Source organism: Rhinopithecus bieti, unplaced genomic scaffold (genome assembly GCF_001698545.2).
Source record: "Rhinopithecus bieti isolate Rb0 unplaced genomic scaffold, ASM169854v2 scaffold_6935, whole genome shotgun sequence".
Lineage (NCBI taxonomy): Eukaryota > Metazoa > Chordata > Mammalia > Primates > Cercopithecidae > Rhinopithecus > Rhinopithecus bieti.
Window position 1 is genome coordinate 1564109 of NW_016805255.1, and position 27638 is coordinate 1591746.

A 27638-nucleotide genomic window follows, 5' to 3' on the forward strand; every position below is an offset into this window, starting at 1 on the left:
ACCCTACATTACTGTCTGTCTTCCAAAATTCTCACTGGGGGAAAAAAAACAAACTCAAAAACTCAAACTCCATAATTAACCCAATTCAGAATTTTAAATGAGGCATGTATGAAGCAAAACCCTATTCACTGCATTTAACTCAGCGCTGGAGGATGTTCTCTAAATCTGAGGAGAAATAACATTTACACTTAGGACAGAGGCATGTTTGAAACCTTTTATTAAACAGGCAATGCATTGTGCAGTGGTTAAAGACACAGATGCCTAGTGGAAAAGTTTAAAAATTATTTTTGGAAACAGTCTATGAATTGATGAACCCTGCCATGTTCCTTCATCTCCTTCTCAGAGTGGCTGTCTTTAGGAAAACAGATTGTTTTATAGCTGCTCTTGGAAACGGCATCTCTGTTTTGCCATGGATGTCATGCCTCGTAGTAAACATGAGAGAAGGCAGGATCCACAGGCAAGACAGCGACCAGAGACATGGGCTGATCTCAGCTGGAAGCACAGATGTCCCTTCTCCTAGAAGGGCTTCTCTTCTGGCCTTTGCTGGGTGTCCTAGTTATGTGTCCAACTTCATTTCTGTTTTCTTTCTTGTCTGAGGCTTCTTTATCAAGGGAATTCTCAAAGACACATTCGTACCTTTGGGCACAGGAACTGGTTCCCGGCATTTTTCAGTGTTGTTCTTGTTTCTGGGCCCTCTGGCCCAGGAGTATGGCTGTGTGTTGATCCTCTTTGTTTTGCCTGGTTCCTTCCTCTTGCCCAAGTTCGTCATAACTTGATGATAAAATCAGTCTTTAAGTTTCACAGTCTGTTTGCCACAACATACTGGCAATTTTTAACTAAGTGGCTTGTCAGGGTAGTGGACATGCTTTATCAGCACACTGCCCTCCTATTTTATAATCTGGGGCATGTCACTCCAAGCTTGAGATTTCTTTCTGGCAAGTTCCATCCAGGATGGCTGATCTGTACTGGCATAACTGGCTCTCTTCAGCTGATGCAATTCCTTCTCCATCATCACTGCAGACTGAGCTGCTTGGAAGGGAGACAAAACAAACAGAAACATGAGCAGCAACTTCGGATTTTCCCTTAAGCCTCTTGCGTTTCTTGAAATAGACATCGAGGTCTTAACTGTGTTCTCGAACAGAAAATTCAATAATATGTGAACATGCAAGGAAGATTTGGGTCTAGAATATGTCATTTATCTGATAAAAAGACTTACGAACAAGCTCAAACAATTCTGGCAATGCAATGAGGTGAGAGAGACTTTGGAAATAAAATAGCAGGAGCTCTACAGATGGGCTGCACAACAGTGTCCCTCTACTTAAAACTACTGAACTGTTCACTTAAAAATGGCTAAGATGGTAAATTCTGTTATGTGCCTTTTCCACAATTTAAAAAATATAAAAAGTTCCATATATATGTATTTTTTGTGTATATATATGTATATTTGTGTATATATATGTATGTATGTGCATATACATATGTATTTTTTGAGACAGAAGTCTTGCCGTGTTGCCCAGGCTGGAGTGCAGTGGTGCAATCTCGGTTCACTGCAATCTCTGTCTCCCGGGTTCAAGCGATTCTCCTGCCTCAGTCTCCCAAGTAGCTGGGATTACAGACATGCACCGCCATGCCTGTCTAATTTTTTTATTTTTAGTAGAGACGGGGTTTTGCATGTTGGCCAGGCTGGTCTTGAACTCCTGACCTCAGGTGATCCGCTCGACTCGGCCTCCCAAAGTGCTGGGATTATAGGTGTGAGCCAAGGCGTCTGGCCTAAAAATTTTTAAATATCGATACATGCAACAACAAAGGCATATCTTGAAGATGCTATGTTCAGTGAAAGATGCCAGATAAAAAAGGGCACATACATTAGGATTCCATTCATTAGAAATGTCCAGAAAAGGCAAATCTATAGAGACAGAGTAGATTAGTGGTTGCCTAGAGCTAGGAGTGGGAGTGGGACGTGACTGTAAATGGGCATGAGGTTTCTCTTTAGTGTGAGGGAAATATTGTAAAATTAGATTGTCATCATAGCTGTGCGACTCTGTAAATACATACCTGCTCACTGTCAATATACAGTCATCCCCTGGTGTATGCCAGGGGTTGGTTCTAGGACCTCTCCCACCTGCATATACCAAAATCTATGAATACTCAAGTCCTGCAGTCAGCCCTGTGGAACCCGCATATGCAAAAAGACGGCCCTCTGTTTTCTTAGGCTTCACGTCCTAAGGATACAGGTAATTTTCCATCTGGGTTTGGCTGCAAAACAGTCAGCATTTAAGTAGACCTGTACAGTTCAAACTTGTGTGTTCAAGGGTCAACCTTATACTTAATGAACCGTACACTTAAAATGGATGAGTTTTATGACATGTAAATTATATCTCTATAAGAGCTAAGTAGAAAACTCAATGTGGCAAGTAATTCGCAAAAACCAAACCAAACCAAAACCCAAACTGCAGGAATGACCCAGGAAAATGAGTTCACAGTATGTGGTCATGTTTGCAGATTTCATACCCAAGTTCTGATGGGACAAAGAGATTCCTCTTTGCAGCCCCTCCTTGAGGTTGAGCTTTGCCCCCTGCTTCCGGTCCACAGCGGGCTTCACAGGGGTGATCAGGAAAGACTTGCTGCGGACAAAGTCAGCTTGCTTCACAGGCTCCTGTTGGGACACAAGACACACGCTGCCAAGTCACCAGTGATTCAGACGGGGGCAAACACACCCAAAGTGAAGGAGCTGCAAGGCTGCCCGTCCAAGATGCCTGCACTGCTGGCACTTTCTTGGGAGGGCACCCCAGTGTCAGCTCACTAACACCAAGTGGTCAGATGCTGGTGCTCAAACCAGTATGCGGCCTTATCCTGGCACACACGGGCGTCACAGCTTCCTTCCTGTCCCCATACCTGGCTTCAGGGCCAGATGGCAGCTGGCAGGGATTCCATTTGGGAGTGAAGATGATTTGTTTAGAATCGATTTGTGATTTTTATGACAGTTGGTAGAGTTACAGATGTCCCAAACTGGTTACTACTTGTTTTCTAAATGCCCCATGCCTGCATGAGGGTCTTCGAGTCTGGGTACAGTGGAGGTTCTAGTTAAAATGAGGGGAAGCAGGTCCTACTGCAGGCTCAGGCTCTCTTCCCCACATGGCTGAAACACACAGATTTATCATGGTGCTATTGGGGGATACAAAAATTGCGAGCCTCGGCCTGATTCTAGGCATAGTTGTTTGGGTTGGTGAAAGCTGCCTTCAGTTCAGAGTACAAAATGAAACCACAGGTTCCAGCCCTACAGCTGCAGGTGAGGAATGAGGAGCTCCAGCATGTGGCCGGTGGAGCAGCAAAGAGCAGGGCTCACTCCTCACAGCATGATGAGCTGGGATGGAGCTGTTGACATCATTGCTGTGTGTCTAACTCAGAAGTTATTTTAACCTCCTTCCATTTTTCTAGATGCTGAGCTGCTGCGTTGCCAAGGAGGCAGGGAGTAGAGAGCTGTCTGCACCACCGAAGTGACTCACGTGCTACTCTGTATCCCAACAGCTCAGCATATGCAAAGGCAGGCAGAATGCTCCACCGTGGAGGTTAGGATTTGGCAAGTCATTTATTTTGCTTCATTGGCCCTCAACCACACATCCACAAGCATCACAGGTGATGGTCCCTGTGATGCCCATGCAGGATGTGTGGTCCTCATGGGGTCCTCGCCCCAGCCCCAGCTGACTGCTCCCTCCTGCACCCCCAGAATGGAAAGTATCTGCTCTAAGCAGCTGGGCTCTCTCGGGCACCTTGGCTTGCTTTCCTGGTTCAGACTTCAGGGTCCGTGTGCCAGGTTTGTCTTCCTGGTTGGGTGGCTGGTCCAAGGTCCCTCGCCGCTTCTGCCGAGTGACGGTGATCCAGGGTGGCACAGGCTGCCCATCAGCTCCAGGCCCTGTTGCTGCAGGCGGCAGACTCTTTTCTGTGGGGTAAAGGCACAAGATGATAGAAACAGTCCTATTCCCTCTTCAGTTTCACCCCTTGTGTCTCCTGCACAGAGAACACTACTGCTTTGGTTCCGGGTTGCAGGGGCTCTGGGAGAGGATTACTTTCTTTAGGGGACTTTGTTTTCTTATGAAAGATGCATCAGAGAGATTATGCTCCTCTAGTCTGAGTCACAAAAAATTAAATGCAACCGCTTCTATAGGGTCTGCGTGTACTTAAGCCAACTTCCTCCTAGGAATCCTTTCTGGAAGGAGATAAAAATAAGTACACAAATAGATACAATTTCTTTAATATAATCCTGTCATTTTGGATATACTACCCGATTCCTGCTCAAATGTTGTAGACGCACTATTAACCTCTTGTCTTCTAACAACTGTGAGCATAACCTTCCCTTTGTGGAGAGAGTGACAGCAAAGACTGGTCACAGTTGCTTTCCTTAATGTTCTAGAGAGAAAAGAAACAGTGCCTTTGAAACCATATGTTGGCTGGGTGTGGTGGCTCACACCTGTAATCCCAACACTCTGGGAGGCCAAGGCGGGTGGATCACCTGAGGTCAGGAGTTCTAGACCAACTTGGTCAATATGGCAGAACCCCATCTCTACTAAAAATGCAAAAATCAGCCGGGTGTGGTGGCGGGTGCCTGTAGTCCCACCTACTTGGGAGACTGTGGCAGGACAATCGCTTGAACTTGGGAGGTGGAGGCTGCAGTGAGCCAAGATCACGCCACTGCACTCCAGCCTGGACAAGGGTGAGACTCCGTCTCAAAAACAAAAATAAAACGAAAAAAGGCACCCTGTGCTTTGTTGACTCTCCTTCCATATTAACTGCACTTATCTTTGGGTGGTGAAACTGTGGATCATTCCCCTCCTCTTACATTTCAACTCTTCTGTATTTTTCATATTTTCTGCAATAAGAATTTATTACCTTCATCAATAGAAAAAGGAAATCTGTGGATTAAATAAGTGGCTTTTCTTTTCTTTTCTTTTGAGACAGGGTCTCACTCTGACACCCAGGCTGAAGTACAGTGGTGCGATCAAGGCTCACTGCAACCTTCGCCTACCAGGCTCCAGTGATCCTCCCACCTTGGCCTCCTCAGCAGCTGGGACTACAGTCATGCACCATCACGCCCAGTGAAGTTTTTGTAGAGATAGGGTCTCACCATGTTGCCCAGGCTGGTCTCGAATTCCTGAGCTCAAACAATTCACCTGCCTCAGCTTCCCAAAGTGCTGGAATTACAGGCGTGAGCCACCTCCCCTGGCCAATAAGTGGCTTCTTACAGGTACATCAAAAGCATAGAACCCAAGGTTCCCCATGAGCCTGCTTCTGGATGTTTGCCTGCCACGGGGTAAAACAAAGGCTGAAACTGATCTCCAACCACCTGGCACCTCTCCTCAGTTCCCTTCTACAGTGTGCCTGAGTCAGCCGGGTGACAACAGCACCGTTTCACAGCAACACATGCAGATGTCCAGGAGGAGTTAACGTCACTGTTCTCTGTGGCCTGATGTATTCTACCCCTTGCTCTGGCGTGCAGAGGATATTACTCACTTTGTCTTTGTTTCCACTTCCAGTTCAGGCTGGAATTCTTTTCCCTTAGTGCCCTAGTCAACAAGGAGGTGCAAGGGGGGTGGCCACTGCATTGCAAGCTACAGTCTCCTGCTGGGAGTGAGAAGAGCCTTCAGCCTCACACACCCAGGATCTCCCCTGGCCCTGGCAGCCAGGGACGGCTCCCACTCCTTTTTCTGGCTGCTCCCTGGGGCCTCCACCTGACTGGCCCCCTGGGAATCCTGCTCCACTTCTTGGACTCATCCTATCCCTTTCCTGACTCTTCAGTCTCTCCCTCTGCGGCTTTGCAGAATGCTTTGGTCTGCCACAGCTTGAAGTCTCCACGGAGCCTCACTGTCCCCTGAAGGCCCAGTTCTCCCTTCTCCTCTACCCTTAGCTCAAATGGCCTCTGCCTATGTCTCATCAGCCACTTCCTGAACCAGCCACGAGTTGACACCACTGTTTCCATCCTCCCAACCAACAACCCCCAAATCCCAAGGTCAAACCTGGTCCTCAACCTGCTTCACCCCTGCAGCTCTCACGTGGCTGCACATCCTCTCTGGGGGAGCCTGTCCCCCTGAGGCACCCCTCCAGCCTCTGAGGCCCTTCTCCAGGTCCTTGTCTGAGTTTTTTTCCTAATCTGGAACTCCTGCTTGCTCTTGACCCTCAGCCGTCATCACTTCCTTCCAGCATTCTCTCTTCTACTCCTGATCCAATAGGCAGAATTGCTGAAATTACTAATACTTCCTAGTGTACAATCCAGTCCTACTTTCTATTCCCAGCCAGAGCCCAGCATTTCCATTCTCCTGTTTCACCTTTCTTTCTTCTTTCCATTCATTCAGTGTTTGCTACGGGCAAGGACTGCCTTATATTTGAAGTGAAAAAATAAACAACAAATTGTTCCTTCAAAAAGCTCAAAGTCTAGTTGGGGAGACAAGATGCAAACAAGTAACTGTGGTAGAAACTGGAAAATGCTGAAATTTACAAAGGGCTATGCAGACACAGGGCCTGACACTGGTGAGTGGGAGTAGGGGTGCCTTCTGGGTTGGGATCTGGAGAATAATCTTCCAGGCTGGGGATGGGGGCAGGTGGAGGAGTTGTGTAAACCCGTCCCAAGGAAGAGTCTTTTCTTTTTTTTTTTTTCTGTCCATCATGGGGGAGCTGTGGGGGTTTTAAACCACGGGCTCACTCTGGAGGTTGTGTGGAGAATCAGTCTGACTGCGGAGGGCCGAGAGGCTGGGAAGCTAGGAGGGAGGCTGTGGCCACAGCTCAAGAGAGTTGACAAGGGCTTGGATATCCTGTTCTAGAATCCTCCCTGCTGGTTCACCAGGCCCCCAGACACTACCTCCTCCATCAAGTCTGTTCTGGTCAGTTTCTCTCCTAAGTCCTCTGTAACCACTTGAGAAACTTGCCTCACTGTGTTTGGTACTAGACATATTTGCTAGCTGACCATCTACCCCACTGAAGTATGCCTTTGGTCACAAGCATTTCTTACTACCGAACAAACACACACCATAGACTATGTCCAGATACAGTTCTAAACGCTGAGCTTGGCAAGAGGTACATTTTCTTTTCCTTACATCAAGAGCATACTGGCAGAATTCCATCCCGACCACAGAAAGGTCACCTGCTGCTGCCTGTCTGTGGGGTAGGAATGTTTCCAGCTGTACTGTGTGTGTGTTTACACGTGTGTCTGTGTTCACGTGCAGACCCACAGGAGTGGGTGGGCGCCCTGGCTGGGCCAGGCTGTGCTGCTGCGGGATAAGGCAACCTGCAGTAGCAGTGTCACCAAGCAGTGGGCCGGTCTATGAGCACGCCACCATTTCTCTCCTTGGTTCCTGCCTCTTTCCCTGCAACTGCTGGTCTTTCCTTTTATTCTGTATTCTCTTCTTTCTCACCTTTTTCCTTGTCAGGAATGCAAGAGGGCCCCTGTAATCTCTAGACCTTGTTACAGGGACTGTCCAGGGCCACCCTCATGGGCAGAGGAGTGCGGGAATGGCAAATGGGGGGTCTAGACACCAGGAAAAAGGGAGAAAACCCACTCAGCTCCCTAATGTAGTTCACAGATGCCTGAGATTCCACCTGGAGCCTCTCAGTGGGTAAGCTGAGAAAGGGGTGATGGGCTGAGCATCACCTTCCACAGTGCTGAGACTCAGAGACGCTGCGCCTTTGTCCCCAGCGAGCACAGGCAGAGCAGCTGTGTGCTGAGCCACTCTGCTCTGTGGCAGGGGCCTAGGAGGCCTCTCCGAACCATATGCTCACCTCCTGTGCTTGGCACCCACACCGGCAGTGTAGGAGCTCTGGGATCTGCGCCATACTCCACCTGGGGAGGGCAGGAGAAGGGGCTGAAGCCCCCGGCAATGTGCAGGGTAAAGGCAGGCTTCAGAGGCCAAAGACCTTACAACGTGGCCACTCAAGCATGAACATTCAGGGTCGAGGCTGCACCATAAAATAGCTTCTGAGATTAAACATGTTCAAAATGTCATTAATCCCGGGATAATGTAGATGTGGCCTCAGTTCAGATAAACCAGTTGAAAACACTCCTTTGTTTACCTCTTCCTGCCTCCATACACAGACAACCTTAATCTCCCGGGGATTTGGCTAAAGACTCTGACATCTCAATTTCTCCTCTCCAACTGGCAATGAATTTAAGCTGTCAAGTGTGCCTGGGTTCGCAACAAACAGCCCAGGAGCATTTCTCACAGACCGGGGACCAGCAATTTTGGGTCTGTATCTGTGTGATCGCCTTTGTGGATTGTGGAAGAGCCAGATTCCCCGCGCAGTGCAGCTGCCCTGGGAGGAAGGGTAGCAAGTTTGTTTGCTGCAGGGCAGATGCAGCAGGACTCCTCTGAAGGCACGGTACAGAGGGTGCAGGAAGCCGGGACGGCAACAGAGCTCCTCCCGTTTAACTCATAGGAAACCAACTTTTGATCAGAGAAAATATTATGATGTCATTTAAGGATAGGATTCCTTCAAAGGAGCAGGTGGTAAGCTTGCTCTTCTCCAGATCCCTCCTTCTCCTTAACATGCCCCCTGCAGTCCAGGATTGATTCTGAAAAGGACATTGCTCCAGCACTAACTTCTGAGGGCTCCTGTTCTTGGGGTTGGGCTCAACGGGCTGCGCTAATGAAGATGCTTCCTCCCTGGGGCCAGGGCAACGGAGCTGCTAACGATGTGGCCCTGGGGCCCGCAGAGCTAGTTTAGGGCCTCAGGCTAGTGCTCTTGGGTAAATTCCAGGACCTCCCTGAGACTCGATTTCAGTGTAAAATGAAGAAACAGAAGTCTCGACACCTCCCAGACTGTAAAGATTCCATGAGATAACCCACTGTCTACACCTCCTGCTGTGGTTATGAAGATTTCTTGACATAACCCACTATCTATACTTGCCAGTGTGGTGTGAAGATTCCATGACATAATCCATGACCTAGGCCTCCCAGTGTGATTGTGAAGTGAAATAGCCACTGTCTATACCTCTCAGTGTGGTTGTGAAGGTCAGGTGAAATAGCCACTGTCTACATTTCCCAGCATGGCTGTGAAGATTGTGTGAGAGAATCCAGGGAAAGCCCTTGGTGCGGTACCTGGTGTTAGCTGCTGCCACAATAGCTGCTGTTGTTATGTGGTTGTTGCTAGTGTTGTTATCACTGTTCCTGCTGGAGGAGGGGTGGAGAATTTTGGTCAAACCTTACCCCGGAGCTGATGGAGACCAGTGAGCCATTCTGCCATGACAGTGAGCCCTCGTGGCTGTTGTGATAAGAAAAGCATGGCAAGCACTGGGTTGCACCCCAGCCTCTTGCAGGGCCAGGCATCCAGGCTGACTCTTGGCTCCCTGAGAACATTGTCCACGGGTTCTAGCAAGACCATCTTAATGCTGTGTGTGTGCCAGTCTGCCTGCAAGCCCTGCAAGGGCAGGTGCCTCATCCTGGTCACGTCTGCCACAGCGTGTGAGAGCCAGCAGGTCTGATCGGGGCTGCCCTGCTGGTGCTGCATCGTGGGGGAGCCTGGCCCAAGCCACACCGGTGTGCACTGTAGTCCCGCTATCCACAGCAGCACTCTCTCCTCCATGCACACGCTGTGTGTTAGGTGAGCCTGGCCATCCCGGATGCAGGACGCACGGCCCGAGATGAGAGCCCAGTTTTCATCTGCATCCTCAGGAATCACTCTTAAAATACCCCCTCACACAGAACTCTAAATACCCTGTAGGAGAAAGAACCACAGTTTTCAGACCCACATTTGGCATTATTACTGAGCTATTTGTATTCAGGAAGATTTAAAATGAACCATTTCAAAAATCCTCAATGTTAAACCATTTCTAGAGATGTTCAACTACGCCTACGTGGGACAGGTTCTTCTTATCACTTCACTTTGACTTTCTGATTGCTGATGGTTCGTTCTTTTAGTGCCTATTAAAATTCAGCCCCAAGGTACTGTTTTTTTCCTTCAGAAAGATTTCTGTAATGACCAGTTGAGGGGCCAGGGTGGGACCCCAGTGGTGGACCACACCCCGTATGATACTAGGGACGCAGCTGTTAAGTCTGGAAGCTGAGGGCTGTCAAGGACACAGTCTTCCCAGAGGCAACGAGCTGTAGTACAATGTAAATTCCCAGGTTCCTTGCCTTTTGACCGATGATATAAAGCAGAGGCTCTGCCTTAAGGGAAGGCAGCAGGATTTCCAGGCCTCTAAAAAATTTGGTATATGGTATCCTTTCTGAAGCAGCAATTTTTTCAGCCTCCCGAGTAGCTGGGACTACGGGTGCAAGCCACATGCCTGGCTAATTTTTTTTTTTTTTTGAGATGGAATCTCTCTCTGTCACCCAGGCTGGAGTGCAGTGGTGCAATCTCAGCTCGCTGCAAGCTCCGCCTCCCAGGTTCAAGCGATTCCCTTGCCTCAGTCTCCCGAGTAGCTGGGACTGCAGGCATATGCCACCATGTGCAGCTTTTTGTATGTTTTAGGAGAGACAAGGTTTCACCGTGTTAGCCAGGATGGTCTGGATCTCCTGACCTCATGATCCACCCGCCTTGGCCTCCCAAAGTGCTGAGATTACAGGCGTGAGCCACCGCGCCCGGCCATGCCTGGCTAATTTTTTAAAAATTAATTATTGTAGAGATGGGGTCTCGCTGTGTCACTAGGCTGGTCTCAAATGATCTTCTCACCTCTGCCTCCCAAAGTGCTGGGGTTATGGGTGTGAGCCACTGCACCTGGCCCGATGCAGCCATTTTTAATAAACTTTTTCTTTTCATAACATTTCTTTCTTGTTCATAGAAGTACACGAGCATATTGTACAGATTTAGAAAGTAGATAAAAGTATAAAGGAGAAAAAAGCTTCCCATAAATCAAGCACCCAAGGGAGCTGTGTGAACACTTCATACTCTGGCATACACTACTTCCAATTTTCTCCGTTATGCTGCCATCCTAAAAATGCACATCGACAGCTCATTCCCAGGTCTTCACAACGTTCTCTGTGGAAGAGAGGCCTGAGTTTGCTCAGACTTCGGATCTAAAGTGGATGCATCATCGCCGTTTCTCACAGCCAGCTGAAGCGAGCACAGTCACTGTGCCTCGGTGCTTCTCCCGATAGAGTCGCGGTCCTCTGTTCTGCCTGCCTTCCAGGTCCACTGCCACGGCCGTGGTTGACCTGGTGGAAATGGGACCCGACTACAGACACTAAGAGGACTTCTGGGGCAGAGGTGGGCCCCGGGCCCTGGGGACACATGGGGCCACACCACCGCTGCAGGGTTTGTCAGGCATCCTAGATAAAGAACTTGAGGGGTTTTGTTTTTTAAAAGCCATTTATTGATCTGTTGTCAGTCTTGACTCGTAGGCTTCTCCTGATCAATACATGCTGGCAAAGTCTACAGTTGCTTGTCATCACATCTGTCCCAGAGCTAGGCTGTGTGATTCGGCTGTGGAACTCGGGGTGGTAATGCTCACCCAAGGCTTCCTCTCAAAACCGTGCTGAGCATTTTGAGACTGAGCAAGAGCTTTTCACAGGGCAGGCCCCCCACTGTTAATGACAGGAGAAGGGGCTGTGTCCCAGTTCCACCTCAAGCTTACTGCAATTCCTTCCTCTCCTCATTCAACAAATCGAGTCAATCATCGCTGTGCGCTGACTCCGTATTTCAGAATTCGCCTACTCGCTAAAATACATTTGTAATCCCCAAATCAATACACATGGTGTTGGCATGGTCATTTGCAGATATGTGCAGGGCAGCAAAAAATTTGAGTTTCTCAAGGTTCAAGTTCCCAGCTGAGGTGAAGCAGTGATGCGCTGCCTTACTGTTTTAGCTCTTACACCGTATACAGTATTTTTTTGGTAGTCTACTCAGTGCCACATTTCTGGGCACTATGTTTTCTTCGTGATTCTGCTGGTTAGGCCCCCAAGTGGAGTGCTCATGCGTTCCCAAGCCCAAGGAGGCTGTGATGCGCCTGATGGAGACAATGTGTGTGTCAGATAAGCTTCATTCAGGCCAGAGTTACAGTGCTGTTGGCGGTGTGTTCGGTGTCAATGCGTCAAAAAATATATATTAAATAAAGCATCTTTAAACAGAATTACACATAAAACAAGGTTATGTGTCGATCTATTGATGCTGTGGCAGGAGGCACACAGGAAGCTGACCTTGCATTTCCTCCCGGAGCAGTGACTCAGCATTTGCTAAGTTAGCTTGTGGTGACTTCAGAACATAGCTTCCTTAGACAATGAGAATGGACTGGACCTGGTGAGTGCCCACCAGGTACCAGGCCCTGGGGAAGGTGCTGAGTCTAGACAGGAAGGATTTTTAGAATCCTTCTCTCCAGTGCATGGAGACAGGCTCTCCTGCAAGAGCCATCAGGACCAGAGGGATCCTCTGACAGCCACCATGGTCCACAATCAGGAATGCGTTCCAGAGCCTGCTGAAAGCGGACACGGCAGGGCCTCCGGGGTGCTGGTCTCATTCTGTTTCTTGGTCTGGTGTGTTCAGTGGAAATGCACTGAGCTACACACAGAGGATCTGTGCACTTCTCTGTATGCATATTATTCTTCAATTAGAAGTAAAAGCACACAAATAACAAAAAACACCCTAAGACAGGAGTCACTAGGTGCTTGAGAGTGACCAGGAAGAACAGCCTAGCTCCCTGTGCACATAGAGAGTGAGGCAAGTTTGCACACAGCACTGTTTCCACACTGCGATGAAGCAAGCTGCCCTGGACGCCCTCACCAGCAGACCCTTTCCACCGCTTCACTACCCCACAGCCTCAAGTGCACCCTCCCTAGGGCCTCAGCCCCTTTGCCTTTTGTAACCACTGCCTCCCCTCATCTACACAATCTCCCTCTTCCCTCCACCCTCCAGAGCTTCCCCTCCTTCTGCTCCACCTCCTCTCCTAGGCGGAACTGCACCACTCGGCCAGTGCAGAGGCTCTGACTCCACACAGACTCACCTGACAGCCTAGGGGCAAACAGAAGGACACTGTTTCTGGGAGCTTCTTTCCCAGCCACCCACATGGGGCTGCCAGGGCCAGACTGCCCTCATCCCTTACCTGACTCCCAAGTCAGGAGGCACTGCCAAGGGCTCCTCAGCCAGCTCTCCTGCTTTCCCAGGCCAGGCTTTCTGTGGTTTGAATTTCCCAGCTGATGCTCAGAAACCTGCCTTCTCCTGGCCTACATATCTCTTTTCACACAAGCTTCAACTCCACGTGGCAGAAAGATAAAAGCCACTGCTGCTTTGACAGCCCTAGTAGCACGCTTCTATCCTAAGAAGCCAGGGAGTGAGAGCCCGGAGGCACCGTCCTCCTGGTGAAGCGGCTGAGGGAGTCAGAGAGTCTCCCGGTGGCCGTATGTATTTCCGAGGGCCTCACATGGTAGCATGTTCATCACGGGGTGGGGGTGAGTGTCAGTCCTCGTCCCAGGGCAGGAGCTTGCTCAGGTCCCCACCGTAGAAACTGATGTGAGTTCTTCCCAAATGGGGCCCTGGGGTCTGCTTTGGTTGTTGTCAGAGCCCCAACTACACCTGCTTTGGGGATCTGCTGCCCACAGGTAACAGGTGTGAGAAGGCATTCACAAAGAAAAAACACTCGTGAGTCACATCTGTGTGTGCGTGTGTGGAGTGAGGCCAGGAACCCGGCCAGCCATGTGTACTGGGGGCACCCCAAGGGACAGATGACTTACCAGGCTCTTTTCCTGACTTCTGGGACAGCTGCCCAGCACTTGGCATGTCGAGGCTGGCAGACATCCCAGGGTGGCCTGGTCCAACCTCCACATCCCACAGTGGAGACCCGGGGGAGCCAGGGCCGGGCTCAAGGGCACAGAGTTGTCAGTGGAGGAGCTGGACTGAAAGCACATTTGCTAAACTGCCACTGTCTGTGCGGTTAAAGCTAGCCTCTCAGCAGGAGGCAATGACCAGTCTACCTCCACAGAGACAGCTGGTCTCCACTCCCAACCAGCTGATATAACTGGGACTTCACAAGGACATGGGAAGGGAAAGGCACTGTTATTTTAAAATGACTTTGAGCCAGAGCATATGATTGAGAAAAAGGTGAAAAATTATTCTACTTATACTTTGAAATGTACGCAAACGCCTCACCTTAGATTCCTTGTCTCCCCACCTCAGATCTCCAGGAACTGCTGGAATTCAAGAACTGTCTAGGGTGGCCAACAGAAGAGTAACTAATCCATTCCAAGGACAGCCATTGTCCTTGGAGCTCAGATTTCCCTTTCTCTATTACATGTGGGCCCTCCTTCACCTACCACTAGCCAGGTAGGGAAATTTCTCCTGACCAAAGAAGGGTTCACAGCTAAGGTTTATTCCATCTTGTCTTCAGAGCAGTATAGTATTCATAACGACCCTCACAGCCCTCCTTGCAATGTAAGGATATTTTCAATCCCCATTTTAGATATGGGACCACAGAGTCTTATGGAATAAAGTGACTCGTCCAGGGTCACTTGGCCAACATGCAACAAAGCTGGGATTTGAACACAGACCTCTTGATCTCTAATCTTCATTCACTACATCACATGCCATCTCTAACTAAGAGGTATGACCTCATGACTGTCCTATAAAACCACTTCCTCCCCATTTTAACTTATTTACTGAGTGGCAAACAACAGTTACTCAGTCTTGGCACTGCTGACATTTTGGGCTGGATGTCCCAGCCCAAAATGTGGGGAGTTGTCCTGTGCATTATAGGATGCTCAGCATCTCTTCCCGCCAGATGCTACTATACCTCCCTTCCCCACCCAACCACAGTGGTGTCAATCAAACATGTCTCCAGGCACTGCCAATATCTGCTGGGGCCCACACCTGCCCCAGCTGAGGACTGCAGTGCAGCATGACACTCGGGAGCGTGGGCTGCAGTGAGCCTATGCGGCCTCTACCTCTCCTCCACAGTTTGCTAGCTACATGCCTTTGTGCAAGTTCTTTAACCTAAGTTTCTTTTATTATTTGCTAAATAGGATTGTTGTTGAAAATTAACGCATAAAGCATTTTAACATAATACTCGGCACTTAGTAAGTGCTCACTGTACGTTAGCTATTGTTATTATTTGCCCATTTACTGAGAGGGTAAATCCGCTGCAGACCCCGACTTCGAGAAGCTGATAGAGGAAGACAGGCAGAAAGGTGAAGTATTACGGTGCCTTGACACTAGAGCCATTTTTGGGAAGAGCACAACCCTTATGGGGTCTCAGAAAGAAGCTGTTTGCTAGTGACAGCCCTGAAACAGTGCTGCCCAGTAAAACTTTGTATAATGATGGAAATGCCCTCTGTGCTGTCAACCAGTCATACGTGGCTCCTGGACTCTTGAAATGTGGCCGCTGTGACTGAGGAACTGCATTTTAATTTGGCTTACATTTACATTTAAACAGCCATGTGCCGCTAGTGGCTCTGTGTTGGACAGCGCAGACCCGGAGCCTCACCACTCCACGTGTGGTCCCTGGACCAGCAGTGCTGCCATCATTCCAGATGCACCGGGTGGGAAGCATCACTTTGATCAGATCCATAAATACTCCTAAGTTTGAGAAGTGCTACTGTCCTAGAGCCCAGGATCTCTATATTGGCCACACATTAGAACCACCCGGGCAGCCTTTAACACTCCCACTGTCTGGGATTCACCCTGGGCAGGTCCACCGAATCCGTGGGGGTGGACCCCCAGGTGACCACAAGTCACAGCCAGCATTGCCAACTGCAGATCTTGATGCTGCTCTGAGCGTCCGCCCAAAGAAACCCTGGAGAGAGAGCTCACAGTACATGGTCCCCTTTCTGGCTAATACCAAGTGCCCCACTGACCAGATGGCCCAGTTCCTGAGAACTGGGCTGACATCTGCCCCCTGCCCCCAGGCTCTGGTAGATGTTTCTTGTAACCACCCAGTGCCCCTGGTCCCCGGGACATCTACCCTCAAGGCTGCCCATGCTATGTGGGTCCACACTGTTGCCACCTCAGACCTTACCTCCTGCCACATCCTTGGCCCTGCTCAGCGGGGCCTCGGACACTTCCCACTTGTCATGAAGACACTGTCTTCTCTTCTTTAAACCTACTTCACTCCTGAGCCCTGGGGAGAGTGCACAGAGGGTCTCAGCATCCCCCCTCCCCACGTAAGGTTAATGGCTGCCGTGGAGAAAGCACTGAAGCCGTCCCTCTGAAATGGCACCAGTGCAGCTGCAGGGGATGGGTGACGCTGCTCATCGGCTCCTGGGAGGTGGGCTGCACCTATGCAGGGACCAGAGCACTGCACCTGCAGGTTCTAGACGAGAAAAGCACTGCCCGATCCTGGTCTCCACAGTCCCCCATCCCAGGTAGAGATTGTAAGACTTCCAGCACCTTCCCAGTCCTTCTCAGGTACCAGCAGTCACCATGGTCACTTTTGTTATTATCAGTTTTTTTTGTTTTTGTTTTTGAGACGGAGTCTCGCTCTGTCGCCCAGTCTAGAGTACAGTGGCGCGATCTCGGCTCACTGCAAGCTCCGCCTCCCGGGTTCACGCCATTCTCCTGCCTCAGCCTCCCGAGTAGCTGGGACTACAGGCGCCTGCCACCACGCCTGGCTAATTTATTTATTTATTTTTTTGTATTTTAGTAGAGATGGGGTTTCACCGTGTTAGCCAGGATGGTCTTGATCTCCTGACCTCGTGATCCGCCCGTCTCGGCCTCCCACAGTGCTGGGATTACAGGCGGGAGCCCCCGCGCCCAGCCATAATCAGTTTTAATTCAGTAATTAAAAAGTGTAGCCTCTGGGTGAAGTCAGGTTTTGACTCCTGAATGCAGGGTGTCTGAGTTGGGGTTTGAGAGGGCTTTCCCGAGGGCTGAGAGCTGGAGAAGAAGGAGAGTGGGGAGATGAGCCGGGCTCTCTGGAGCCTTACAAGGTTTTGTCCTGCCTGGGCCTCGCAGACACTTGAAACTGACACCGGGGGATTCCCAGCCACCACTGGGACTCTGGCTGTGACCGCTTCTCATTGTCCCCTTGTGCTCTTGGCTGGCTCCTCAGGTGAGGCTCTGGGAGCGCAGGTGGGTCATGTGGTGGTCCTGTCTGCCCCACGCCCACAGGTGGCCGGAGTCCAGCAGCAGTCCTCCATGTCTCCCAACTGCAGGGCACACCTGTCCAGCTTCTAACAAGTCCCATGGAAGCCACCCTTGCAGACTGCATGAGGGACGTTCCCTCTAGTTCCACCCGTGTTGCGCTGGTGGCTCACACGACTGCAGCGTGCTCTCCACAGAAAGTGTTTTGCCAATCCCCTTTGTTCCTCCCCACTCTCCGTATGTTCTGAGGACGGGGGTGGTGAGTGGTTGGTGACTCCACCGATCCTGCACACGTTCTCTCTGGTATCTGACATCTCTGCACTGGTGCCTTAACCAAAACTGGGACAAGGAGAATCCCATTCTCACACAGCATTCTGTGCAGCTGACATGAGAATATTTTAGTACATGTTTAGGAACGTATGACTGTACTGTATGAAACTGTATCACATTTTGCAGGTAAAATGCCTTTGCTGCCCTATATGCTCTTATTACGAATAACCTCATTATATAAAGGAGGAAATTAAGACTCAGAGTTTAAGAGACTCAACTTGCTCAGAATCCCACAGCCCCTGAGAGGTGCTCCTCAGAGTAAAACCCACAGATCCACACTCTTCAATCTTACCACCCAGCCCCTGCCTTGCTCCCTCATCCCAGCGCCTGGTCATGCAGACACAGCCCGGCCCAAGGATTACCCACTGCAGGCTGGGAAGCCCAGGGCATGGGTATGGGTGCTCAACCGAGGAAGAAAAACCCTGGAAGTTCTCAAGGGCTCAGGATCTAGTTCAGTTATGCTCAATATGGGCAGGGGTATGTACAGAGTACAGGCTGGGAAGCCCAGGGCACGGGTGTGGGTGCTCAACAGAGGAAGAAAAACCCTGGAAGTTCTCAAGGGCTCAGGATCTAGTTCAGGGGTCAGGTGAAGTACGCTCAATACGGGCAGGGGTGTGTACAGAGTGCCAGGGAGCTGGCATCAGGGGTGGGGCTGCAGGAGATGTCAGAGGGAGTGGAGTGGCAGACAAACTTAGAGAGACAGAAATGTTTGTTTTGGCCAGAATCTAAAAAGCCTTAAATGCTTTCTCCAGGAGCTTGAATTTTATTCTAAATATAATGGGCAGGCATTGAGAATTTTTAAAGAGGAAAGCTCCATGGTTCTACAGATGACCTGGGAAGAAAGGGGAAGAAGAGAGTTGGAGGGAGGAGGCACTCACTGCAGGTGTCAAGTTAAAGAAGAGGCTAGCATGGGGACATGGTAGGATAAAGACGCTGCACATTGCGATGACCAGAACTTGCTGACCAAGGCGAGCATCATGACTGGCACTTTTCATCCATCAGATTGGAGGAAAAAAAACACTGACAACACTTGGTGTTGATGAGGGGGTGGAGAAATAGTCTCTATTCTGTTGGAAGCAGTGTAAACCAGTACAACCTTTATGGAGGGTAATTTAAAGTTGTCTATTAAAAGTGCACATGATCTGAGAATCTGAAAATCCACTTTTAGGAATCGATCATAGAAAAATAACAGTGTGAATATATAGGGATTAAAATGAACAAGAACGATTACTGCAACACTGTCAGCAAGAGGGAAAAAAGCTCAAACAAGCGGAATGCCCCTTAGGAGGGGAACAGTGACATAAAATACAGAACACATAGAGTGTAGCCCTTAAACAGAAAGAGGTGAGGCAGTTCACGTTGATTAAAAAAAAGATGCCCTGCTTTACTGTGGAGTGAAAACACAAGCCAAGATGTACAGCATTTTTGTGATTAAAATAAAAGGATCCACATGCCTAGACCTGCAGGCCCATCTTGCTGTGGTTATGATTGCAGTGTTCAAGGGAAAGAGGATGAATCTGGCAGTGTGGTTCCCCCTAGGGAGTGGGATTAAAGAGGTTCAGAAAGGGGTGGGCAGGAGGCCACTACCCCCTTTTTTTTTTGTATTTGAAAATTATTCTGGCCGGGTGTGGTGTCCCACACCTGTAATCCCAGCACTTTGGGAGGCTGAGGCGGCTGGATCACAAGGTCGGGAGATACAGACCATCCTGGCCAACATGGTGAAACCCTGTCTCTCCTAAAAATACAAAAAAATTAGCCAGGCATGGCAGCACACGCCTGTAGTCCCAGCTACTCGGGAGGCTGAGGCAGGAGAATTGCTTGAACCCAGGAGGCGGAGGCTGCAGTGAGCCGAGATCGTGCCACTGCACTCCAGTCTGGTGACAGAGTGAGAGACTCCAAGAAAGGAAAGGAAAAACGAAAGGAAAAAGGAAAGGAAAGGAAGAAAGAAAAAATTATTCTTACATTTATATATAGTAAAATGTACCCTTTTGTTGTACAGTTCTAGAAATGGAATAATTCAGTTTGCAATTTTGAAAGACTGGCTTTATTCACTGAGCAGGTACAATTAAGGTTACTGTGCATATTGAGGGTTCATTCCTTTTGATGGCTAAGTAGTTTTTCATCATATGGATGTATCACAGTTTGTTTACCCATTCACCAGCTGAAGTACATGTGGGTTATTTCCAGTTTTGGGTGATTATGTCACTTATATTTTTATTTTTGAGACAGGGTTGCTCTGTCACCCAGGCTGAAGTGCTGTGGCACAATCTCTGCTCACTGCAACCTCCACCTCCTGGGTTCAAGCAATTCTCCTGCCTCAGCCTCCCAAGTTGCCGGGACCACAAGTGTGCACCACCACGCACAGTTAATTTTTTATTTTTAGTATACATGGGTTTCACCATGTTGGCCATGCTGGTCTCGAACTCCTGGACTCAAGTCATCCACCTATCTTGGCCTCCCAAGGTGCTGGGATTACAGGCGTGAGCCACTGCGCCTGGCTAGTTTTTGGTGATTATGAATAATGCTGTTGTAGACATTAATGTATGACTTTTGTGGGAATGTACATTTCCATTTATCTAGGATAAATACCTAAAGTGGAACTGCTGGGTCGTAAGTGTATTTTTAATTTTATAAGAAATTGCCAAACTGTTTTCCAAAGTGACTGTGCCATTTTGCATTCCCATCGGCCATAGAAATGACACTCTAATGAGAGCTGCATTTTCTCTACATCCTCATCAGCACAATGGTATTATCAATATTTTTTGTTTTGGTCATTTTAATAGTTATGTAATTGTATATCATTATGGTTTTGTGTTTCCCTAATGGCTAATGATGGTAAGCATGTCTTCAGGTGCTTATTTGCCATCTGCTCACTTTTTCTGGTGAAATGTCTGTTCATGTCTTTTGCCCATTTTCTTTTTTTTTCTTTTTCTTTTTTTTTTGAGACGGAGTCTCACTCTGTTCCCCTGGCTGGAGTGCAGTGGCTCAATCTTGGCTCACTGCAAGCTCCACCTCCCGGGTTCACGCTGTTCTCCTGCCTCAGCCTCCCAAGTAGCTGGGACTACAGGCTCCCGCCACCGCACCCGGCTAATTTTTTGTATTTTTAGTAGAGACGGGGTTTCACCGTGGTCTCAATCTCCTGACCTTGTGATCCACTCGCCTCGGCCTCCCAAAGTGCTGGGATTACAGGCGTGAGCCACTGCGCCTGGCCCCCTTTTGCCCATTTTCTAATTGGTTTGCTTTTTTTTTTTAACTATTGACTTTAGAGAAGACTTTATATATTCTAAATACTGGTCCTTTATTGGATATGCAGTTTGCCTATCTTTTCTTGCAGTTTGTAGTTTGTCTTGTCAGGCTCTTAACTAGGTCTTTGGCAAAGCAAAAGTTATTAATTTTAATAATGTCCAATTCATCAAATTTTCCACTTTGGATGCTTTGATGACAAGTCTAAGATGTCTTTGCCTAGCCCTATACCCCAAATATTGTCTCACATTTTTTCTAAAAGTTTTATAGTTTTCATTTTACATTTAAGTCCATGACCTCTTTTGAGTTAATTTTGTATATGATGTGAGACTTAGGTCAAGGTTCATACTTTTGCCTATGAATGTTCCTATGCTTCAGGACCATTTGGTTGTGATGTACAATTTGATAATATTTTGTTAAGAATTTTGCATCTAGGCAGGCACAGTGGCTCATGCCTGTAATCCCAGCACTTTGGGAGGTCTAGATGGGTTGATTACCTGAGGTCAGGAGTTTGAGACCAGCCTGACCAACATGGTGAAACCCTGTCTCCACTAAAAATACAAAAAATTGGCCAGGTGTGGTGGTGGGTGTCTGTAATCCCAGCTACTCGGGAGGCTGAGGGAGGAGAATCGCTTGAAGCCGGCAAATGGCCATTGCACTCCAGCCCGGGCAACAAGAGCAAGACTCTGTCTTAAAAAAAAAAAAAAAAAAAAAAAGAATTTTGCATCTAAATTCAGAGATACTATAGTATACTAAATTGTACGTCACAACCAAATGGTCCTGAAGCATAGGAACGTTCATAGGCAAAAGTATGAACCTTGACCTAAGTCTCATATCATATACAAAATTAACTCAAAAGGGGTCATGGACTTAAATGTAAAATAAAAACTATAAAACTTTTAGAAAAAAATATGAGGAAATACAGTATATCTGAATTTAGTATAGTATACAAAGAGTCTATAGAATTCTGTATTGTCTTTAATTCCAGTATTACAATCATGCTGGCCTCATAAAATGGGTTGGGAAGTGTTTCCCCTTAGTTTTGCATGAGATTTTGTATAATTGGTGTTACTTCATCTTTAAATGCTTGGTAGAAATCACCAGCGAAATCATGTGAAAATGGAGTTATCTGGAAGGTTTTTACCTACAGGTTTGATCACTTTAACAGATATAGGACCATTCATGGTACTTTTTAGGCTTGATAGTTTGTATCTTTCAAGGAATTGGCCCTTTTCTTCTCATTTGTAAAATTTATGTGCGTAGAATTGTTCATAGTATTCCCTTATTATCATTTTAATGCCTATGGGGTCAGTAGTGGCACTCTATAATGTTTGTAATTTGTGTCTTTTTTCCCTCCGTTTTCAAATCAACTTTATTGGCTATTTTGAAGAACCATCTTTTGGCTTCATTAATTTTTTTTCTATTATTTTTATATTTTCATTTATGTTTGCTCTTATGTTTATTATTTCTTTCCTTCTTGCTTTGGGTTTAGTTTGCTCTTCTTTTTCTAGTTCCTTAAAGTGGAAGCTTAAATTACTGCTTTGAAACATTTTTTCTTTCTAATATAATTTACTGTTGAGTTTCCCTAAGTACCACTTTATCCACATTCCACAAATTTTGATATGTTGTATTTTCATTTTAATTCAGTGTTCTAACTTCCCTTGAGACATCCTCTTTGACCCATGGATTATATAGTGGTGTAGGGTTTAATTTCAAATATTTGATGATCTTTTTCATATTTCTTTCCAGATATTTTTCAGATGTTATCAAATTCTTATTTAATTCAATAAAGGCACAGAACAAGCTTTGAATAATTTCAATTCTTTTAAATTTAATACAGGCTGTTTAGTGACAATATGGTATATCTTCATGAATGTCCCATGTGCACTTGAAAAGAACATGTATTCTGCTGTGGCTGGTGGGCTGTTCTATAAATATCAATTAGGTCAAGTTGGTTGGTGATGATGTTCAACCAACTTGACCTAATTGAAATATTCTTCCTGATTTTCTATCTGCTACTTTTCTTGACTACTGACAGAGGAGTGCTAAAATCTCTACATCTTACTATGGATTTATCTATTTTTCCTTTCAGTACTACCAAGTTTTTGCTTCATGTATTTTGAAGCTCTGTTGTTAGCACTGTTATGCATTCTTGATTGACCAATATTGCTGAAATTATCATTACATAATGTTCATTTTATCACTAATAATTGTCCTTTTTCTGAAGTCTTCTTTGTGTGATATTAATATATAGCCACTCCAGCTTTTCCAATTCTAAAATTTCTATCTTTATAGTTTCTATTTTTTTTACAGAGAATTTCTATCTTTCCATTAATTCCAAGAGTACTCATTTTTACTTCTTAGAATGTGGCATAATAGTTGGTTTAAAGTCTTTGTCTAATAATTCCAATATTTGAATCCTCTCAGGGTTGGCATTTGTTGATTGCCTGTTTCCTTGAGAATTTTTTTAGGCTTTCCTGGTTCTCTGTATGTTGGATAATTTTGGTTCATATCCTAGATATTTTGAATATTGTGCTGAGACTTGGTCCTGTTAAAATTCTCAAAAGGTTTTGCTGTGCTCATTCTAGTCAGTTTTACACATGTGCAGCTCAGGGATGAGCCCAGAACTTCATACGCAGATTTAAAGGATATCTAACTCAGATGTCTCCTTTCTGTAATCTCCACTCCTCAAGGTTCTATGGCTAGAAAGCCAAGGTTTAGCCTCTCTGCACCGTAGCACCTTCTTGTGACTGGGACCACCTCAGGACAGAGTGGCAAGGGAAAGGAGCCTGCAGGACCCCCAACCACCATACCTGTCGCTGCTGTCTGTGCTAACACAGGGGTATAGCTTCATTATTGGGTTTCTCCAGGGGTAATGTCTAAAGAGTCAAAAGAGCTCTGACCCATAGGAGCTGCTGTGGGGAGAGGCAGGTGCTCACCTGGAGTGCTCTAGGCTGGTGCTTACTTGGAGCAGGGCTGGAAGGGCTGAAGGACCGTTGCCCTGCAGAGGGTATTGCTATCATCTTCAGCAGGGGTCAGGGGTGGGCCACTTCACTGATGAGCCAAGATTAAGACTCAAACAATCAAGAGTTGTGCCTCACAAGGGACATCACTGCCACTGCCACCAGGGCAAGTAGTTTTCAGCTTATTGTTGGCATTTGCCTGGCATCGGGATGAGAGAATAGAAAGAACTCCATCCTGCAGGGGTGCTGCCGCTAAGAGGGATTTGCTGCTTCGTTGCTGGTGTTCACTTGGAGTAGGGCCAAGGCTGTCCAACAAGCTCTGTCCCATAGGGGCTGGTGGTGGGGGTGTGCAGTGGGATCTAGGCTGGGAAAGTTCTAGGAGCTCTGGCCTGCAGGAGTTGTTGATGCCACCAGTGGCAGAGGTGCTCCTTCACTACTCACACTTGCTATGGAGTCATCACTTGGGTCCTGATCTATCTCCTCAGGCTACCAGCTCCTCTTATCTACCTCTCAGAGTCCTCTGATACTCACTTTATGCATTCTGTATAGGGTTTGATGTTGTATCAGTGGGAGAGATGGGGTGGTAAGTGTTTATTCCATCTTGGTCAGAACAGCAAGTCCCTTTTCATGTCATTTTCAAAGCAGTAGGATTATAAGGTGATTTTCCTATCATTTTTAGGCCTCTCGGGGTTATTCATATCAAGTTATTTGTAATAACGCTGAGGTTTCTGGCTTGAGTATCTGGGTAGATGGAGTACGGAGAAGGAAACAGAACTGTGCTGGAGGTGGTATCGATAAATGGAATTATGAATGCTGAAGTGTCAAGTCAGGGCTGCTCATCAGATGGGTAGGTGGCTGGTTGCTGTGGCCCAAGAAGTCAAGGGAATCACGAACTCCAGGAAACAGGTGGGATTCTGTGATGTGTCTTGCACGAGAGAAAACAAGGAGAGGTCGCTTTGTACTGGGTGACATGCAAGGGTAAGACACACATGGCTGAGGAGCAGAGGAAAGGCAGGGAAACAGAGCTTACAGTGTTGATGACACTTGCTCAGAAGCGACTGTGAAGGGAAGGGCAAGACTAAAAAAAATGCCAATGTGAGCAAAGTTGGTTTTCTTTAAGAATTCAAAACATATGTGGGTATATATCCAAAAGAATTGAAATCAGAATCTCAGAGATATTAACACTCCCTGTTCACTGAGGGACTATTCACAACAGCCAAGATGTGGAAACAGCCTAAATGTATTTGGACAAACAAATGGATAAAGCAACTGTGGTGTATACCTACAATGGAATATCATCCAGCCTTAAAAAGGAAGGAAATTCTGTACTTGCAGTAACATGAATGAACCTTGAAGACATTATGCTAAGTGAAATCAGCCAGTCACAGAATGACAAGTATTACATGATCACATTTCTATGTGAAATCTAAAATAGTCAAATTCATACAATTGAAGAGTGGAAAGGTGGTCATTAGGAGCTGGGCGGGGGAGAGGGAAATTGGGGGCTATTCATTAATGTTTATAAAGTTTCAGTTATGTTAAGAAAAACACGTTCTAGAGATCTGCTCTACAACATTGTACCTATAGACAACAATACTGCATTGTACATTTTAAAATTTGTTAAGAGGGTCAATCGCATGTTAGGTGTTCATATCACAATAAAATGAGATTTTGAAAATTCAAGAGATAGGAATATATTTTTAGCAGGATGCCAACAAAACCCTTGACAGCTTGTATTCTAACCCAGATGAATTTGAATATATCTGAACTGTGTCATTTAAAAAGGGTGACAGTCTCTTTCAGTTCATTTCCTTCAGAAAATGGCTGTGACATCCAAAGACAAGGTGGGCCAGAAAATGGCTGTCTACACTCCTCCAGCATCCAGCTACCACCTGCCTTCTCCATGCAATAAACTCCGCAGGTCAGTCCCCTGTGCTCTTCCCATCTTTTGGGGCCAAGAAAGAGCTTGCATGGCAGGAGGACATTAAATATTTGTTGAAAAAAAGAATGCATGAGTGAGTACTGGAGTGTAGAAAAAGAGGGTCAGAGACTGGAGTGTGCTACTCTGTCACCAACCCTGTCTGGAGGAATCAAGCTCAGATTAGCCAATGTCCATTATCAAATGAGGTCCCCAGGTGAGAAGGGTGATGTCTTACGCTACCTTCCAAAACACCAACATGTGACCATGACTTTGTAAAAATATAAATCTCATACCCAGAAACAAGACAGACTAGAAGGAGAGTCGACTTAGGAGTGATTTTTTTCTACATACTTTCTGTGTTTTGCAATTTTTCCACACAATATTCTCTAACTCCTTTGCTGTCAATCTAATCTTGTGTGCAGAAGTTGCTTTACGACCTGTAATTTCAACTCTGGGATGGATTGAACCAACAGGAGGATTTGTGCAAAATGTTCTGCACAAATGAACACGGCTGATAACCCTGGGCCATTTACTCCCTAGGACAGATCAGCAAATTATGAACCAGGCCTATAAACAGGGCTCCTCTGCCTCGAGGAGCCCAGACACGTACTAAGACTGCAGTAACCACTCCAGCACAGCCCCTGTGAGGCTCAGCCCCTTTGGCAAGCCAGGCTCCTGTTTATTACAACCAACCACCACTACATCCTTCCCTATTCCTTCTGCTGAAGCGTTCCTCCATTCCTTCAAATAAGGAAAACGAGGTGTGGAAGACAGGAGGAGGAATAAACCAGGTGCTGGGGACCAAGCAGCTTGAGTGCCCAAAGCTGAGTCATCTGGAACACTTCAATCATCCAACTTTACTGTACATGCCCTGGAGGGAGGACGGGGGAGGTGGCAGACTATCTGGGAGCTCTGGGCAAGGTATTTGCCACCACAACAGCAAATATTAGGTCTTTCTGGAAACAGTGATATTGTTATTAAAACTTTCATTATCTGTATGTTTTGTATGAACTGAATTGCTTCTAGCTAATATAATTTGGGAGCAATGAGAATGGTAATAGTAGCAGTGATAATAATCAATGAAATCACAAACAGATTTGGCATCTGGGGAAGGTGTGGGGGCAGCTTCACTGCTGGGGTCTGACAGTGCAGACCCTGAGATTCTGCTCTGGTCAGCATGAGATAGTCCCTCAAGGTCCAGGTAGGATCAGGCAGCAGGCCCAGCCTGTCCTGGTACCTGTCCTTCCAGTACCACTGCCCCTGCCCCCAGAGTTGCTTCCCTATAGAATGTGGGTAATTCCTTCCCTCCTTTCTGTGGGGTAAAATGAATGTCATTACTCATGCCCATAAAGTAACCTAGATTTTTCTTTTTGGAATTCATCTAACTCTGTCATTTCTATGGCTTTAGTGAATGTGATTAAACTTAGATGGACAATTCTTTTCTACTCTATAAGAAAAGCTGTTAATAAACAAACACTCCATTACATTTTATAAATCAAAGAAAAATACACAAGGTCTTTACAGACCATCCCAGGCATTTTATAGCGAAGAAAGCCTGGCTTAGGTTGAGGAACTTACATATAAATAATGGGCAAAGCATTGTTCTCTGAAGCTTCTTTTCCAGATTTGACTATGAGCTTGACAGTCTGTTTTTAAGTTCCATTCATTTAGCAAGCCCTTGAGAGACATCTTCAATTCTGGGCCATGAAGGTCAGGGTTTCATGTGCAGAGAGAGCAGCTCCTTCCTCCCTTGCTACTTCAATGGCTTTTTGAATCACTCTACGATAGCTTCAATAACCTCAATGGAAATCTGCAGAGTAGATCGTCAGCTACTGCTTGAACGTCCTCCAAATTCCCGCACTGATTATCCTACTGCAGTGGCAGCAGCAACACAAAATCACGGCTGTGCCAAGGGGTCTTCAGATTGGGAAGACCACATGTGTGGGCTCTTTGGAACTGTGAATCCTTGTGTGTCACCTTAGCAATTTAAAGCACTGTAAAAGAGCCAGAAAAGATTAGACTATTTTGGAACTGTTTTCACATTGTTTTGTATGAGCTAATTTTCTTCCTGTGTATGCATCTTCCTCTTAGGGTACAGGATTCCCTAAGAGAGCCACCAGGTTCTATTTCCCTTCTGTCCCACAATGCAGTGCTTGAGTAGCCTGAAACACTCTTTTTTTTTTTTTTTTTTTTTT

At 46.9% G+C, this 27638-nt stretch overlaps 1 protein-coding gene across 1 annotated transcript in view; it reads right to left on the reverse strand.

The window, feature by feature from the left end:
- Positions 1-200: 200 nt before the first annotated feature.
- The window catches only part of CRACDL (CRACD like), a 76713-nt gene continuing 49275 nt past the window's right edge, over positions 201-27638 (reverse strand). The window contains 3 exon segments of the mRNA XM_017871882.1: positions 201-1026; positions 2512-2656; positions 3771-3940. Coding sequence (XP_017727371.1) covers positions 887-1026; positions 2512-2656; positions 3771-3940 — 455 coding nt within the window. The 3' untranslated portion in view covers positions 201-886.